This window comes from Lepidochelys kempii, chromosome 9 (assembly GCF_965140265.1).
Source record: "Lepidochelys kempii isolate rLepKem1 chromosome 9, rLepKem1.hap2, whole genome shotgun sequence".
Taxonomy (NCBI): Eukaryota; Metazoa; Chordata; order Testudines; family Cheloniidae; genus Lepidochelys; species Lepidochelys kempii.
In genome coordinates this window covers 65015822-65031436 of record NC_133264.1, presented here as the reverse complement: position 1 = coordinate 65031436, position 15615 = coordinate 65015822, and the positions used below count along the sequence as shown (strand labels likewise).

At 50.9% G+C, this 15615-nt stretch overlaps 2 protein-coding genes across 3 annotated transcripts in view; one reads left to right on the top strand and one right to left on the bottom strand.

The window, feature by feature from the left end:
* CSTF2 (cleavage stimulation factor subunit 2) overlaps window positions 1-15615 on the top strand; it is a 54925-nt gene extending 39310 nt beyond the window's left edge. Inside the window, exon 15 of the mRNA XM_073360830.1 lies at window positions 15287-15615. The gene's annotated coding sequence lies outside the window, so the exon portion shown is untranslated. The remainder of the gene's footprint in view (window positions 1-15286) is intronic.
* Window positions 1042-13761, bottom strand: XKRX (XK related X-linked). 2 transcript variants are annotated; one of them, XM_073360840.1, is made up of 4 exons: window positions 13480-13761; window positions 12415-13113; window positions 8899-9158; window positions 1042-3767 (listed from the first exon to the last, which is right to left on the bottom strand). In XM_073360840.1, exons 2-4 carry the CDS (start codon window positions 12747-12749, stop codon window positions 3022-3024), a joined length of 1341 nt encoding a protein of 446 aa, XP_073216941.1. In that variant the 5' UTR covers window positions 12750-13113; window positions 13480-13761; the 3' UTR covers window positions 1042-3021. The 2 variants fall into 2 exon arrangements, with proteins under 2 accessions (XP_073216941.1, XP_073216940.1); XM_073360839.1 differs by having other exon boundaries at window positions 12415-13752.

The window sequence follows — 15615 nt, the reverse complement described above, 5'->3', positions numbered from 1 at the left end:
CCCTCTGTCTCTGGGGACAAACTTGTCATTTTGTATTTGGTGCCCAGATGTTTAGGATTTATACCGCACCTTAGGGTAGGTAGGGACCATGGTGATGGGTGTATCAGAAACGGATGGATGAATAACCTGCCTTCTACAAGAACCCAAACTCTCCAACCCACCTGCTGTCACCTGGGAATGAAAGGGTGGCCTAAGATCTGTGCTTGGTGAATGTTTGTGATGCCATGAGGACTGATTCAGCAGGGAAGGGACTAGCCTGCAGGATTCTGTTTCCCCAAGGGCCTTCCTTCCCCACTGTCACACCCATCTGCATTTCCCGGGTCTGATGTTCCAAGCACAGCAGCTCAGGGTTGGCTGTGGAAAATCCCCTGTATTTAATTAACTGCTCTAGCCTCTGGGAGAACTCCCACCATGCTTGCTAATCAGTCTTCTCCATGCTCAACTGATTTTGCTGGACCAAACTATGTTGCCCCCAAAGCTGAGACTCAACTTCTGTGAAATACAAATGACTAAGGCAGATAATCTGTGCAGCACTTGGCTGCCTGTATAGGCTGCCAGCCTTTGTTTGTTTGGTCTCCCCATGCTCAAAAACTGGTTATGCAGGTTAGCAATTCCTCCACCCGCTTCTGTAGCAACACTTCCCTTCAGGGTTCCCTGAGTTAGGGCACTTTTAGGGAGAAACCTCCTTCTCTGGCTTAGATCGCCAGGTACTACCTGTATTTCCATCTGTTGGGAGTAATGTCCTGCCTGCACATGAGCCCCATCAGGAAAGCTTCTACCCCTGCCACAGCTGGTGCAGAAAATGTTCACAGATAAGAGCTGGAGCCTGCTATCCCTTGTTCTCTCCTGGCTGTGCCTCTGTGGAGAGGCTAAGCAGGTTTGGGTTGCAAGGCTGGTTTTGTTTGTCTAGCCCTGCTTTCGACATTTCCTGCCCACCAGCTGTGAGGGCCAACTTGAGGGCCGATATTCATAATGCTAGGTGAGAGCATCGAGACTAGGCAGGAGTGGGGTGTACTCCTATCCTTCCTTTTCAGAGCTCTAGTGCAGTGCTTTTCAAACTGGGTCAGGACCCCAAAGTGGATCACAACCCCATTTTAATGGGGCTGCTAGGGCTGGTGTTAGACCTGCTGGGACCCAGGGCTGAAGCCCAAGCCTCACCACCCAGGGCCAAAGCCGAAGTCTGAGCCCTACTGTCCAGGTGCAGAAGCTGAAGCCTGAGGGCTTCAGCCTTGGGTGGTGGGGCTTTAATTACAGGCCCCCCCTCATCCCCCATCCAGGGCTGAAGACCTTGGTTTCAGCTTTGATCCCCCAACCTAGGACAGTGGGGCTTAGGCTTTGTCTCCGCCTGGGGGAGTGGGGCTCGGGGATGCTCAGCCTTTGGTCCCCCCTCCTGGGGTCATATAGTAATTTTTGTTGTCAGAAGGGGGTCACAGTGCAGTGAAGTTTGGGAACTGCTGCTCTAGTGACATAGAGGTGTTCTCTCAGGCTTGCTCTGGCCTCCAGGACAGCTGCTGTCTAGGCTCAGGGCTATACTGCCATGTATATTTAGACAAGACCCTCCATGCACCCAGATACTGGATGCTGTGCTCTGAGGTATGAGATGTGGTACTTCATCTAGACTCCTCTGCTGGGCCAGGGACAGTAATGATAGCATTTGCAGTTATCTCCACGGCAAACATAAGACTGCATTCCCCACGTCTCCCTGGAGAGGGAGCTCTTCCCTCCAGAGATTTGTTTCACAAACAGCGAGAGGAGGGAAACTGGTGTTGCAACTGGATGTGGGTGAGACTGAGGGAAGTTTGAAGCCAGACTAGAGTTCCCCAGAATTCAAGGGCCTTTCAGGCTGACATCTTGGAGATGAGCCAAGCTGTTCAGATCTGGATCCAGGCTTTCCCAGAGGATGAAGGGGCAGGATCCAGTGTTCAGTTTGGACTCAACTAGCATACACTACCACAAACCACAGAGAAAAGAATAAACGCACACCTAACTGGCGCACTATTGAACAGTTAGGGCCCAAGAGCAGAAAGGAGGAAAATTCCCCGATCTCCACTCAGTGAGCATGAGTTGCTGGAGCTCTCAGCCTCTTCAAACCCAACTGCATGATGCTGCCCACGAAAAACCAGAAGAGACAAAAGCCAGACCCAAAATGGCATCAATTCCTTTAAAACACAGAACATTTCCCACCATGTCAACTTCAAGATTCATCCATTGTGAGTTCAGCAAATGTACAGTAATAACCGGAGAGAGAACACCGGGAATGGGGAAGACAGGGCACAATCATGAACAATGTCCCTTCTGCTGAGGTACAGCTGAGAAGTGCAGTGCCAAGCAAAGACACAGGGTAGCAGGGATGCCTGGACTTACTTGGAGACAGAAATCTCCTTTCATGGCAGAGAAGGGTGGCCCCTGCGGTCCAGGTTGTGGTGTGCAATTGATGCAGTGTATTGGTGGGGAATGGAGCTCTGGAAGAGCAGAGAGTCAGGGACTGGACTCCCCTCCAACCCCAAACAAGGGCTCTCCTGACAAAGTAGGAGGTGGGGATGGGGACGAGCGCACACTTTACTCATGCAGTGTGGGTGTCATAATGAAGACTGAACTTGCCGCTCCTGCTGGACACTTCAATGTTCAGCAGGAGCAGAGCATGGAGAGGTGGGATTCTCCTCTCCCATCCACAGCCTACAGTGGGTCCACAGGCACCAGACTCCCCCATGACATCAGAGTGCCTGTGGAGATCTGCAGTGTGAGCAGCACAGGAGAATTCTGGTCTTGGTACCTATTCAGCTTAGACCTGCTTTGTGCTAGTGACTGGTGATGAGGCCCCTTGGGCCCAGCCTGGCTGCTCTCCTCTTCATAAATCACAGCTTTGCTGCCTGGCTGCCCCCCCAATTCAGTCTGTAAACAGGCATGTGTCACAGCTAGACACCTGGCAAGAGCCAGGCAAGTGCTTTCGATCAGTCATTGACACCGGCAACTGCGTCGTTTTGGATGTTTTGGACCTGCCCCCTCCCTCTGCTGGGTGCGTCAGACGATACTGTGCCTCACGCCAGACTCGCAGGGTGCATCAAGTTGTGTGGGCCTGACTGGTGCACACCGCTGGCAGCAGACGCACTGCAGGAAGTCAGAGACATTGTGCTGAAAGAGCTGGCGGCATGGGTGCAGGTACTGGAAGAAGAGGAGCATGAAGAAGATCGCCAGGCAGTAGCCCACCAGCAGCTGCAGCACCAGCAGTGGGGCGCAGATGTAGTCAAACACATCTGTCTTGAAGAGGTACCAGAGGACAAGCAGGACAGAATTCTCCGCCAGTCGCACAGCATAGTATGTGGTCAACCGGCCCCAATTCTGTGCCTTGTCTATCAGGTCCCGGTCAGTCAGGTTCAGTTGCACGGCCGACCAGCAGAATATGTTGATGCCAGCATACAGGAGGGTGAAGGAGCACAGCACCGCCACGGTGCCCACCCGGCTAAAGTTCTTCTCAACATTGTCAGGCAGCTGGGCACCGCTACGCCAAAATTGCACCCATGGCAAGAAGAAGAGGATCAGCAGGTTGGCGAGAATAATGGGGATGATCCAGTGCTTGAAGACGCTGCAGAAGAGCACCAAGACGGCCACACGAGTGGAGATCTCCAGGCTGCGCCACAGGACGATACAGATAAATGCCAGCGGCCGCAGCTGGACCTTGTAGTCATCGTATTTTATCTGGATGGCCAGGATGTTGCAGATCAGCGCCCCATAGGTGACTGATATCAGGCAGATGCCCATCAGGACTGCTGCACAGGAGGGAAGAAAGGTGGTGACCATGGGTGGTTAGAGGTTACACAGGGCAATGCACACATGCTGCTCTAGTCCATGTGTTCCCCTCTGCCCCACTCTCCAAGCAGACTCTGGGTCAGGCACAAAGGTCTCGGCGTGGACAGGGTACTGTGAAGGGACAACTCATGCCCAATTCAAGCAGGCATTTGGGAGGGATGACTCATGGAGGGTGGGAGCAGGGGTTTGGAACTGGCTCTGGGGCAGAATGGCTCACAGTGGTATGAAAAGGAGCTGGGAATGGGCAAGGGGCAGGGGAGGAATAGCTTGTGGCAGGCGGCATCAGGAGCCTTCAGCAGCTGCAGGTGAGGGACAGAAACAGTCTGGTTAGCTAGATCCCAAATGGGAAAGGACTGTCCCAGCCAAGAACAGCCTGGTGAAGACAGTATGTCCTGCGTGCCCTAAATCAACCCCAGCAAGCCACTTTCTTGTCCCTGTATCTATAAGTGTAGCCACCCAGGACCCTCTTCTGCCCAGAGTAAGTGGGAACATTTGCATTCCTTCTTTCCTGCTGGCTGAGTGGGTGCTCAGCAATAGGTTAATGTACCATCTACCCCTCACCCCACCTCACTAATTCAGACAGCTAACAAACCCCATGTCACTCCAGAAAGGAGATTCAATTGAGCCCAGATGCCAGCAGGCCCAGAATCATGGCTGCCCCTGTGTCAGCTAGGCCTGAATTTGGCTTAAGACCTCTGAGTTAGGGCAAAATTCTGCTCTTGGCTGGGGTTGTGAAGCTGTAACTGGGAAAGATCTGGTGGCCCAGGTGCTCAAATACAATGCGGACTGGTGTGGTATAACCACCTAGGTAGTTAGTGCAGTAGCAACGAGGGCAGGAGGCAGGACAGCCATGAATCCTGCTTGGCCCCATTCCCTGCTTCTGTCTCTACAACTGTAACCCACCCAGGCCCTATTGAAACTGAGGCTTGTAACTGCATTGGAATCAGTCATGAGACACAATTATGGCTGTGATAGTTTGCATCTGCACCTAACACAGCTATAAACTAGGCAAGAAAGTGGCTGCAGACTTGCCACGGGGCAATCTCTGACACAGATTCTGCTAGGAGAGTTATGTTTAAGCAAGTCTCTGTCCACCCGTATTTAGTGACTAATGTCCTATGGGCCATAGCAAGTCAATGCAGGACATACTTTGTCTCATGTTTCAGCAGTAGCCAGGCAAAGGATCAGATACTATGATATCAGTATACTGTAATACATGTGGGAGGAGTGAGCTTTTGTCCTCTGTGTTACAAAGTCAGCCTTTATATACAGGAAACGTAGCTGGTCACTCTAGTTCAGCCTGGACGGGGAAACTGTGCTGCAGCCATAAAGGAAAATTGCTTCTGATCTCACGTGTAGTGAGTAAATGATGTATTTACTACTGTGGCATGTAGATTCAAGATGTACAGACAAGCTCCCTATGCAAATCCCTGAGCTAGGGTTACTTTCCTGCATCTGTTGCTGAAATGGCCAGAGGTTTTATTCCAGAGCTGGTTTGTTAGCTCAGTGGTTTGAGCACTGGCCTGCTAAACCCAGGGTTGTGAGTTCAATCCTTGAGGGGGCCATTTGGGATCTGGGGCAAAAATTGGGGATTGGTCCTGCTTTGAGCAGGGGGTTGGACTAGATGACCTCCTGAGGTCCCTTCCAACCCTGATATTCTATGATTCTCAAACATTTTTGTAGTGTGGATCACACCTTAATGGAGACTTTCTAGGGGACCCTTTCCCTCACATTCATGATCACACCGCATCCCTGGGCAACTATGGCACTGGCTTATGTACAAAAGTAATACTAGGGGGAAAAGGTGCTTTTAGCTGTCCTGCAAGGAAGGCAGGCTAGTCGACTCTCCATGAACCACCAGCAAGTCCCCAGTAATGCATGAACCACAGTGTGGGACCCAGAGTGTTTTACAGTTACAGAGTGTGCAGGTAGACCCTGGAAGGGCCTCACGGAATGAAAAGGAGAGTTTCTTTCTGTGCTTTGTGAATAATCTCTTCTTTCCTAGAGACTAGTGCATTATTTGTGACCTGGAATACTGCTCATTGTACGAAACCTTAAATTGCACGTGAACATGAAGGTCAGTGGAAACTGGGTGTCATTCTCCTATTAATTCACGCCCCTTTGGGTATGTGCCATTCTCCTAATAATTCACACCCCTTTGGGTGTGTAGGTCTTCACTACCCACCAGATCGGCAGGTAATGATCCATCTATCATCTAGACGCAATAAATCGATCCCCAAACGCGCTCCCTGTTGACTCTGGAACTCTAGCTCACAAGAGGGGAAGCGGAGTCACGGCCAGGTAAGTCGACCTAAGATACACCAACTTCAGCTACGCTATTTGCGTAGCTGAAGTTGCGTATTTTAGGTCGACCGCGCCCCCCTCCCCCCCCAGTGTAGACCAGGGCCAAGTGTTTAGCAGCTTAAGGCATATGTGACATACATAGGAATGGAAATCTCCACTTTCTGAACTAGTAAACTTTTATGTAAACTAGTGATAAACACCAGTTTTTATACCCTAGTTACTTTAGGACAGTGGTTCTCAATCAGAGGTATATGTACCCCTGGGGCGTAATGCAAAGGTCTTCCAGGGAGTACATCAACTCATCTAGATATTTGCCTAGTTTTATAATAGGCTACATAAAAAGCACTAGCAAACTCAGTACAAACTAAAATTTCATACAGACAATGACTTGTTTATACTGCTCTCTATATATACACTGAAATGTAAGTACAATATTTATATTCCCATTTATTTATTTTATAATGCTATGGTAAAAATGAGAAAGTGAGTAATTTTTCAGCAATAGTGTGCTGTGACACTTTTGTATTCGTATGTCTGATTTTGTAAGCAAGTAGTTTTTAAGTGAGGTGAAACTTGGGATATGCAAGACAAATCAGATTCCTGAAAGGGGTACAGTAGCCTGGAAAGGTTGAGAGCCACTGCATCAGGAGGTTACATTACATACATGAGGAATTGGAAAGCTTGGTTTACACATTTACTGATTATATGCCCAATCCTGCTCCCAGTCAATGGAAAACCTCCCTTTGATTTTAACAATAGTAGGCTTAAATTGTACTAAATTAGATACAATATTACTACTTTGTGCTTCTAGAGCTTCTTCTATCTGCAGATCTCACAGCGCTTCACAAACATTAGTTAATCTAGCCTCGCCACACCTGCAGGAGGTGGGTACATGCTGTTATCTTCATTTTACAGATGGGGAAAACTGAGTCACAGGTTAGAGCTTACTCAAGGTCGCATGGAAAATGTGTGTCAGAGCCACATGAGGACCTAAGTCTCCTCCCTTCCTGGCCTGCACCTTACCCATGAGATCATCTTCCCTACCCAAATCCCATTTACTTTACCAGTCCTGGGCCAGGTCCATGCTTAACTTTATTCATGGGAGCAATCCAGTTGAAATGTATGGCCCCCATCCCTGGATAGTGAAATCAACAACGCTGCTAAATCAGTGGGGCTACCATGAATTACACCAGCCAAGGATATGGACCTGTGGGACTCACTCTGCCCGAGATTCTGTGCTGTGCCTCTCAGAGGAGCAGCACGAACTTGCAGCCCAGAGGAAGGGGGACTATGGTGGTTTTAAGCCACTTTTGTGCCCTCCCTGTCCTTGGAGTAGACAGCCTCTCTTAGTCACCATAGCTTCCCCCAAATCTCCTCAGTGATGCAAGCTGTGGCCTCACCTCGGCACACCCCTCGTGCCCCAGCACAACCACTACACCCCAACTTGCAAGGGGGTCCTAGGAGGTAACCTTATCTTCCACAGTGCCCCTTCCAGGGGAATCCTTCCATGCTGGAAGCAGGGCATTTAGGGCCTCTTTACACTGCTCCTGCCCTTTTATGTAGCATGAATGGCTTAAAGCACGAATGAGGCACTCACCCTCTAATTCTATTAAATGAGACTGAGACAGTAGCTCTCAGGATTTTATAAGCAGAGAGTCACTAAACACAGCACTCATTGTACATTAGGAATAGCAACTGATTGGATAAAACCCAATTTCCTCATTATCATTTATACTATTAGCTTAAATTAAGGTTTATTTTGGTTTGGAGTCTGTTTCCTTGCCTGGATCCTAAGAGCTTTAGTGACTTTTTCCATGGACGTCATATGAACTTATCTAAGACGTGGCTGCACCAGCAAGACCAGACCATATGGGATGATTTAAACGTGACTACGAAAAATTCTTTTAAAATATACGTAACAGTAAGATGAGCTCTGGAAGGGAAGCAGCTTCCAAAGGAGACAGAGGCAATAGTATCACATGAAGGGAAATGTTAAAGCCCTACCTCACTATGCCCCTAGTGGAGATGGGGATCTACGTTTATGGCCTTCAGCACCACGGTACCAGAGCACCTCACACTGGTTCATGGATTTTAGCCTCCCAACACCCCTATGGGGTAGAGAAGCATTATCCCCAATTGACTGTTGGGGAACTGAGGCACAGGGTAGATTGTGACTCTGTAAGGTCACACAGGCAGTCAGTGGCTGAGACAGGAATTGAACCCAGGTGTCCTGAGCCTCACTCCAGTGCCTTATCCACTGACCATCCTTCCCTCACCTACAGGGGTTTACTCTATGAGAGAGAGAGAGAGTCCTGCATGGAAAAATAAGCCAGGGACTGAACTAGAGATATTTCTTTTCCACCCTTTTTGGGTGATACGTCAAGTTTAGAAGACTCAGATCTTAGCTGTATGAGCCAGTGCCTCACGCATCCTATTCAGTGGTGTGCTGACCTACTTGCCATGGAGCTTTTCTCTGGTATGAAACAGGCTCCACAAAGATTTTACTCACAAGTCTGAGTTTGCTACCTAAACATTCCCCTCTAGTGTCATTTGGATACTGCATTGCTCTTCACCTGCTCTCCCAAAGCACGGTGAAGCATTGCTATGTGCTATTAAACATCTGTCACCTTCCATTCCAGAGGTGGTTGAACTAGAGGACTAGCCTGTTCTGAGGAGACTTCAACTGTGCATTTGCAGACCTGATAGACTTGGATAAGCACTCAAATTTCTGGGCCTGCACCTTGAGCCTCATGGGTCACTATCCATGCTGCCCCATTCCTCCTTTACCTCTGGCAGTGGGGACATACATCTCAATGATGCTGATGTACAGCTGCAGTGTGAGCTGCGGGGTGGAGCCTAGGAAGGCCTGGATCACTGCTATGCGCTTGAAGGCATTGCGGTGTGTGACCAGCTTGCGGATCGAGTGGCCGACCTCCTGCTCCAGCTCCACCTCAGAGCCCTTCCTGAGCTTCTTCTTGCGTGTGATGGTAACGTATGGCTCCTCCTGCCGACCTGAGCAACAGTAAACCACCAGGGCCTCCACGCACCTGCACACAGACAAAGCAGCCCATCAGCTCAGCCAACCCCCTCACCAGGGACCCCATCATGTTCCTCTGCAAGTCTCTCCTTGTCGGCATCCTCCCCAGCAGGAGGTTGTTGATTCCACTCAAGCAGTTTAGCAAGGAGGCGACTAGTGAAGGAGAGCTTGACAAGGCAAACAGCTCCCCTGTTCCCAAACCAGGGGCAGGGCACTATATTTGCATTGTGGAAAACATGCACCCCAAAACACACTTTGCTCCGCTGAAATGCTTGAAAAGAGCAGGAGAGTGAGTGTGAGTGTGTGAGAGAGAGAGAGAGATTCCCTTCCTAACCAGTTGGCACGATAGCTCTGGCAGCATGGCCTTTTCCCCAAAGGGCAGCATTGTCCATGCATTTTGTTTGATTTACTTCAGCCCAGAGAGCAGATACCCTGAAGTCTTTGCCTTAGCCAGGTCCTCACTGGCCCCCTTAGAGTAAGTGAAGGGTTGGGGGAGTGGGGAGTCCTTCTACTTATGCTGTATGTGGTAGTTTATGGTTGGTTTTACCAACACTGGAGATCCTTCTTACGCCATCCATCTCTGAAATATTCCAGCACTTGGTTTTCTTTGGAAATCCCCATTAGGTTACTCTCAGCAGTTGGACGGGTCAGTTCAGAATTTTGAACTCTAGCCCCTCCAAGTCCATTGAGCCCTCCAAATCCATCAAAATCATTGGGGGCAGGGTAAGTATGAGAGAAAAAGAAATGGTTTGCTGAAGAGAGGTAACACCTAAATGTGTTTAGCTTCAGCTTGGAAACCAATGCGCTCTGGGACCGATAGTGGAAAACTTTATTAGGACAATCAATGGTACAAGAGAAGTCACCATTTTTCAGACCAATTATAATTAAATCTCTGCACCACTTCTCTTATGGGACCCGAGCCTCGCCTGGTTACATGTTGTGTTGCAAACTCTGAACTGAAACCACATTCATCCTAAAGGACCAGTTTCCAGTGAGCCCAGAGCCCGTGTATGACTCAGTGAAACCAGGTGAGATTCAGTGGTTTGGACTCCGGGGCTGCACCTGAAAGGGTTTGCAGACAAGTCTCTCTAGAACGTTCCGAGGCTCCTCTCAGTACAGCCACGTGCCTGCAGACATCATCACAAAAGGCATTACAGACACTCTACATTTGGCCTCTTGCTGCTGAAATGGATGGGGGCCATTTGCAGCATCATCCCATTGTAAAGAGATCCGGGTGAGTGCTTTCACGCAAATAGAGTTTGCACAGCAAGATGAGTTAGCCATTTGGTGCAAGGTGTGGGATCAGAGAGGCCCTGCAGATGGCTTCTACTCACTGATACAATTTATGCTACTGTTAGAACTGGCAGTGGAAATTTAGCCCTAAAATAACTCTCTCATCCTGATCAAATGGCCTGATGTAAGTCCCCCAAAACCTGGATATTCAGTCAAGGACAGCATTATCCCATTAGAGCTGAAGCACCACATGCTGATGGACACCCTGATACTCCTTCATTCTTTGCTTCCTGTCAGAGGATGTAGCAGCTCTGAATCTCTGGGGGTTTGTGGTTTCCACATGAAGTGGAGGGCTCGGAGTTAGTTGTTTAGATGTCAGCTAGATACACCATATTGTCCTCCTTCCCAAGAATTCTCCATGGAGACACCTGAACACCACCTGCATCCCAGGGCCACTGACACCCTCACAGGGGGGCAGGCTGGAAGGGACACACCTAGCCTGGTCCTCAGCCCAGCTGAAAACAGAAACTGGTTTTAAAAGCCTTATTATTTGTTTTAGCGAGCTCTGATGCAGCTAGCGCTCTGATGCAGCTAGCGTGGCTTTCCCACAACCTAGGTTTGTGAAAATAGGCTGTCTTGCTGGAGCAGACAGAGCTTACTTGGGGAGGGGTGCATTCCTGCCTGGAAGGAGGCATCACTGTCATTCTCTAGGAATGAGACCTAGGCTTCTTCCCTTCCTGTTTACTGCACCCAGCTCCTCCTCTCTCCCTTGGGTCTGTGGCTACAGCAGCCTGGGTGTCTCCCCACTCCTAGGATTTTTCTGTTCCAAAACTCACCCATTTGCACAAATGCTCTTCCATTACTTGTCCCATGTCTCCCCATCTCTTCCTTCCCACATCATCAAACCCAAGGTGACAGCTGCCTTCCCTCAGTCAGACACAGGACTCCCAGCCACACCTTATTCACATCTCAGCTCTGAAACAGCCCCAGCAAGAGAATTCACACACACACCCCTCCGTACCCTACAGCTGCAACTACACAGACTTCATAAGCCAATTCCCTGTCTCTCTTGGCCAACTAACTCAGAGGGGACAAGAAGTGCAAAAAGCAATCATGAAAAAAGGAGCCTTTGTTAGACAGCCTGGGTGCTGAGAACAGTTCACTGCAGACCTCCCCTTACGGAGAGGCAGTAAGCATTTAGTCTGGATGGGGCGGGGCAGGAAGCTGCCTGGGTAGGTTCCAGTGGCCACTGTCTTTGGGGGAGATGGCTGGGTAGGAAGCTCCTGTGGTTTATTTCCATTGGGGTTAGGAGGAGAAGAGGAAATCTCCAGGGCTTTATTCTTCTGAGCCTGTCCTTGGGTAAAGAAGGGAGAGAGAAAACAGGAACTATTTTGAGATAATGAACTGTCTCAGCCTCATGAGGTTTTGCTAAGTTACAGAATCTATTTTTTGTAAGGCAGCTGAATCCAAGCCTAAAACTGGTTTGTTTATCTGATCTTTCATAACTACTCTTGCCTTGCTGTAGGCAGGAGGAAACAGGTTGCAATCTCCTGTATAATGCAAAAGAGAACCAAATGCGGTATCTCTGAGCTCCTAGCACCTATAGCTAGCATGTACCACAGGGAAATACCTAGGAACTACCCAACAGCTCCTACACCTCTCCCCACAGGGACTGGGACAGCTAAGAACTTACCCAAAGCCAGAGCTGCTACTACACCACTCCCAAGAGAGCCTCTCTAGTAACAGTAATATTAGCCCTCATAATGCTTTCCACTGGCAAAGCACTATCCAAACAGTCACCCTTAGCAGGGTTGAACTGTAATGGTGGAGAGCTCTACTACAGCCAGTGCTCCTGCATCATCCCCTACAAGAACTCTGTACAAGAAGCTTCCCTGGTCAACACAGTGTCCCTGGGACTGACTCAGTGTGCAGCTGGCTGACTCAGGGAACAGATCATCTCATCCCTAGTTCATTGGGGCTGGGGGGAGGGGTATGTATTACACTGGGGGTGGGGAGGTATTCATGCTGCTCACCTGATGACAGGCCCCAACTGTAGAATGTGCATCAGTAACACCAGTGGCTTGTCACTGGTCAAATCCCTGTGGACAAAAATGAGGGTCAGCTGGACCATGATGGATGGATACAGCATGAAGAGAATGGTCATCGCAAGCCAGAAGTGATCATCAGAGTGACTGTAGGAGGAACACAGGAATCCAGCAGCCACGCACTCGCCACAGAAGAGAAGTGTGGAGAAGATGATACTGAATGGTGGCTTTGTCTTGGGGGATACAAGGGGTTCCCCGGTTTCTTCTTCAAGTGGGGGTTGGTCTGAACATTCCCCGATGGGACCCTCGCACATGCTGTCCATCCTTGGAACCCCAGCCCCTCCAGTCTTATCAGTTCGGAGCTATTCTCCCCTTCCTCGAGCCCCAGAAGTGTTTAATGCAGTGACGAGTTAACCCTGTTCAGCCCAGGAGCCTTTAAGAACCATCCTTTCTCAGTAGGCGCGCGCTCTCTCTGGGTGCAGCCTGGTACGAGGGGCAAGGTGTGGTGTGTGTTGAATCAGTCTGCAAAAGAGCATCGGCTGTACAACTTCCTCCCTTTCAACCCAGAGCTAGGCGGCTTCTACCGGTCACACGGCAACTGTGCCCTAGATAAGGACGACAACGGTGGCTCCGAGCGAGTGGTGAACCGAGGCCAATGAGGATGGCCTGGAGAGAGCGGTCTTGAGTCTGTTAAAAAAAAAAAAAGTATCAAATTCAGGCAACTGAACTGGTGTCTCTTCCGAACGCGCGCAGGAGCCGCAGCCCGAGGAGGGGAGCTGCGGCGCAGGGACCGGCACACGGGCTCCCGCCGGCGCCGAGAAGTTGGGGAAGGCCGGTCCATGTGGGGAAGTTGCGGATCCAGGGCCCGTGCTAGAGGGCGCCGTGCAGGTGCCCCTGACCCGGCGCTGGGGGGCTCGGCACACAGCGGGCCCGGCTGGCAGGCTGCGCCCCGCTCGCAGCAGCGCCGGGCGGGCCCTCCGGGTCCATGGCGCGCCGCCCGACCTGCCCGCAGTCAGGGGCTCCGGGCGCCCCGGCGGGCGGCGGCGTCCTCACCGGAGACGGGCTGCGCGGGGCTCTGCGGAGCGGGAGAGACGGGCTGAGCGCGGGCGCGCACGGCAGGAGCCGCCCGCCGAGGGCTCCGCGTGGGCACGGGGCGGGGACCAGGCGCACGCAGACACCTCGGCCGAGGCGAGGCGAGGCGAGGCTAGGCTAGGCTAGGCTAGGCTAGGCTGCCCTGCCCTGCCCTGCCCTGCCCCCCTCGCCGGCTGGGCGCGCTCCACGGCCAGGGCAGCGTCCGCCGGGCCAGGTCCCCGCCCCCGCGGGGCTCGCCCCAGCTGATGTGGCCGAGCAGGTGTGAGCGCTTCCGGGCGCCGGCCCCCCGGGTCCTAGCGCCCGTCCCGGTGCGGCGCGTGGCTCAGCTCCTGGAGTCGGCTGCCGTTCGGGCTGTGGAGCCCCGCAACGAGTCCCCTCCCCAGAGGGTCTCCCAGTGGCGTTAACGGGGGGGGGGGGCAGAGGCACAAAGTATCCCCCATCATCAGCCTCAGCGCTATTCTTTCAGTGCCTTGTTGCATGTCCCCCTCCCCCACCAGGCAGAGAGGACCTACACTCGCCCGGGGACCAGTGCTCGTCCTGCTCTTCCTTCCTCTCCCTTTTCTGTTTCTCTCCCTCCCTCCTGCCTTTTCCCTCTGCTTTCTCCCCTCTGCATTCGCTTTGCTGCACCAGCTCCGCATTCCACCTCCATGGGCTTCAAATCCCCCTACTAAAATGATCAGCAATGAAATAGTTAATGCCGATCTGTAAAGTGTAAGCCTCTGAAGGCTTTAGTGTCAACCCCTAGTGAAATGGCTGAAGGATGGGGGAGTTCCCACCTCTCGGTCATTGTGTCAGGCTGTCTGCAGACCCAGGAAGGTCACACTGCATTGGTTACCTTCCCTTTGTGTTTGGAAGGTTTTCTTTGCAATTGTGAGGGCTCGAAACTTTTTAAAATGAAAACTGAGATTCTGCAGAACCACCATAAACTGTGCAGGCCATATAAATGCATCAAGTAGCCTGGATATGGTCCCTGGGCCAGATGTTTGGCACTATTGTCCTAGACATTATGGACTCGATTTTCAATAAAGTTTAGCATGTTGGGTGCAAAAAGCTCCTTTCAAAATCTGGCTGTGATTATCGCTGCTGACTGAGTGACTCTCTCCAAGTGCATGCTGCTTTCCTTAGCTAACTGCCCCAATGCTCCCCGGAAGACCCTATCTAGGCCCTTGAAGTTAGATTCCTCCTACTCTCTGCCATTCTCTGCACCCCTTCCTTTGCTTTGCAAAGGAGGAAGGAAGATAACAGTGATCTGCCCACAGAAGCTAACACCGTTAGGGGAGATCTCAGATCTTTGTTCCCACCCACCCAGGACCAGCCTGGGGGTGGGGAGGTTGCTTGCTGCCTAAGAAGCATAAATTGTGAGGCAGAAAAATGGGGATCCTTCCAATGCACAATGAGATCAGACCTATTTCCAGAGTTAGATTCTTGGTGAGGGGAAGGGTTAAGTATTAAGTGTGTCTGGGCACAGCTTTTCTCTGTGTAAGGGAAGGCTGTGTGGGAACAGATGTTACTGAGAAGTCATGGCTGCAGCCAGCATTTGGGTAAGTTGAGGTGGGCTGGAGCACCTGACCTCTGCAATGGCATGTGAATTCCTGTAGTAAACAAAGCAGGTATTTTCTTTTATTCTATAATCTAAAGGGGAAACATGGGAAATTGATGAGATTTTAAAACTCTTTTGTCGTGCACCCTTTCCTAGCTATTCCCATGAGCCCTACCTGAACCCCCTCCCCTAGCCTATTAATCAGGGTATTTTCCCTTGTATCTCCAGGGTCTTCATATGCCTGTGAGCTGGAGACAAGTGGGATGACTCCTTGTCTAACGTAGGGGGATGAAGATTTGAACCAAGGAAACAGAATAGACCTTTCCGTCCATCCTGCAGGTCACAGGCCGCATATTCTTGCAGTCAGGGCTTGGAGCTATGGACACTTCACAACTGTGGATGTGAGAAGGACTTGGCGACCAGCACCATACCCCAGTCGGCATCCCTGAACAATTCCCCAATAACATCAATAACCAGCACTCCTGAAGCATCTGAAGAAGTGGGTTTTTACCCATGAAAGCTTATGCCCAAATAAATATGTTAGTCTTTAAGGTGCC

Coding starts and splice junctions, on each gene's coding strand:
- XKRX (XM_073360840.1), bottom strand. CDS start 12,749: ATGGACAGCATGTGCGAGGGTCCCATCGGGGAATGTTCAGACCAACCC. Junction 9,159..12,414: donor CAGTTGGGGCCTGTCATCAG/GTGAGCAGCATG, acceptor GTCTGTGTGCAG/GTGCGTGGAGGCCCTGGTGG. Junction 3,768..8,898: donor GTATGTCCCCACTGCCAGAG/GTAAAGGAGGAA, acceptor CCTCCTGTGCAG/CAGTCCTGATGGGCATCTGC.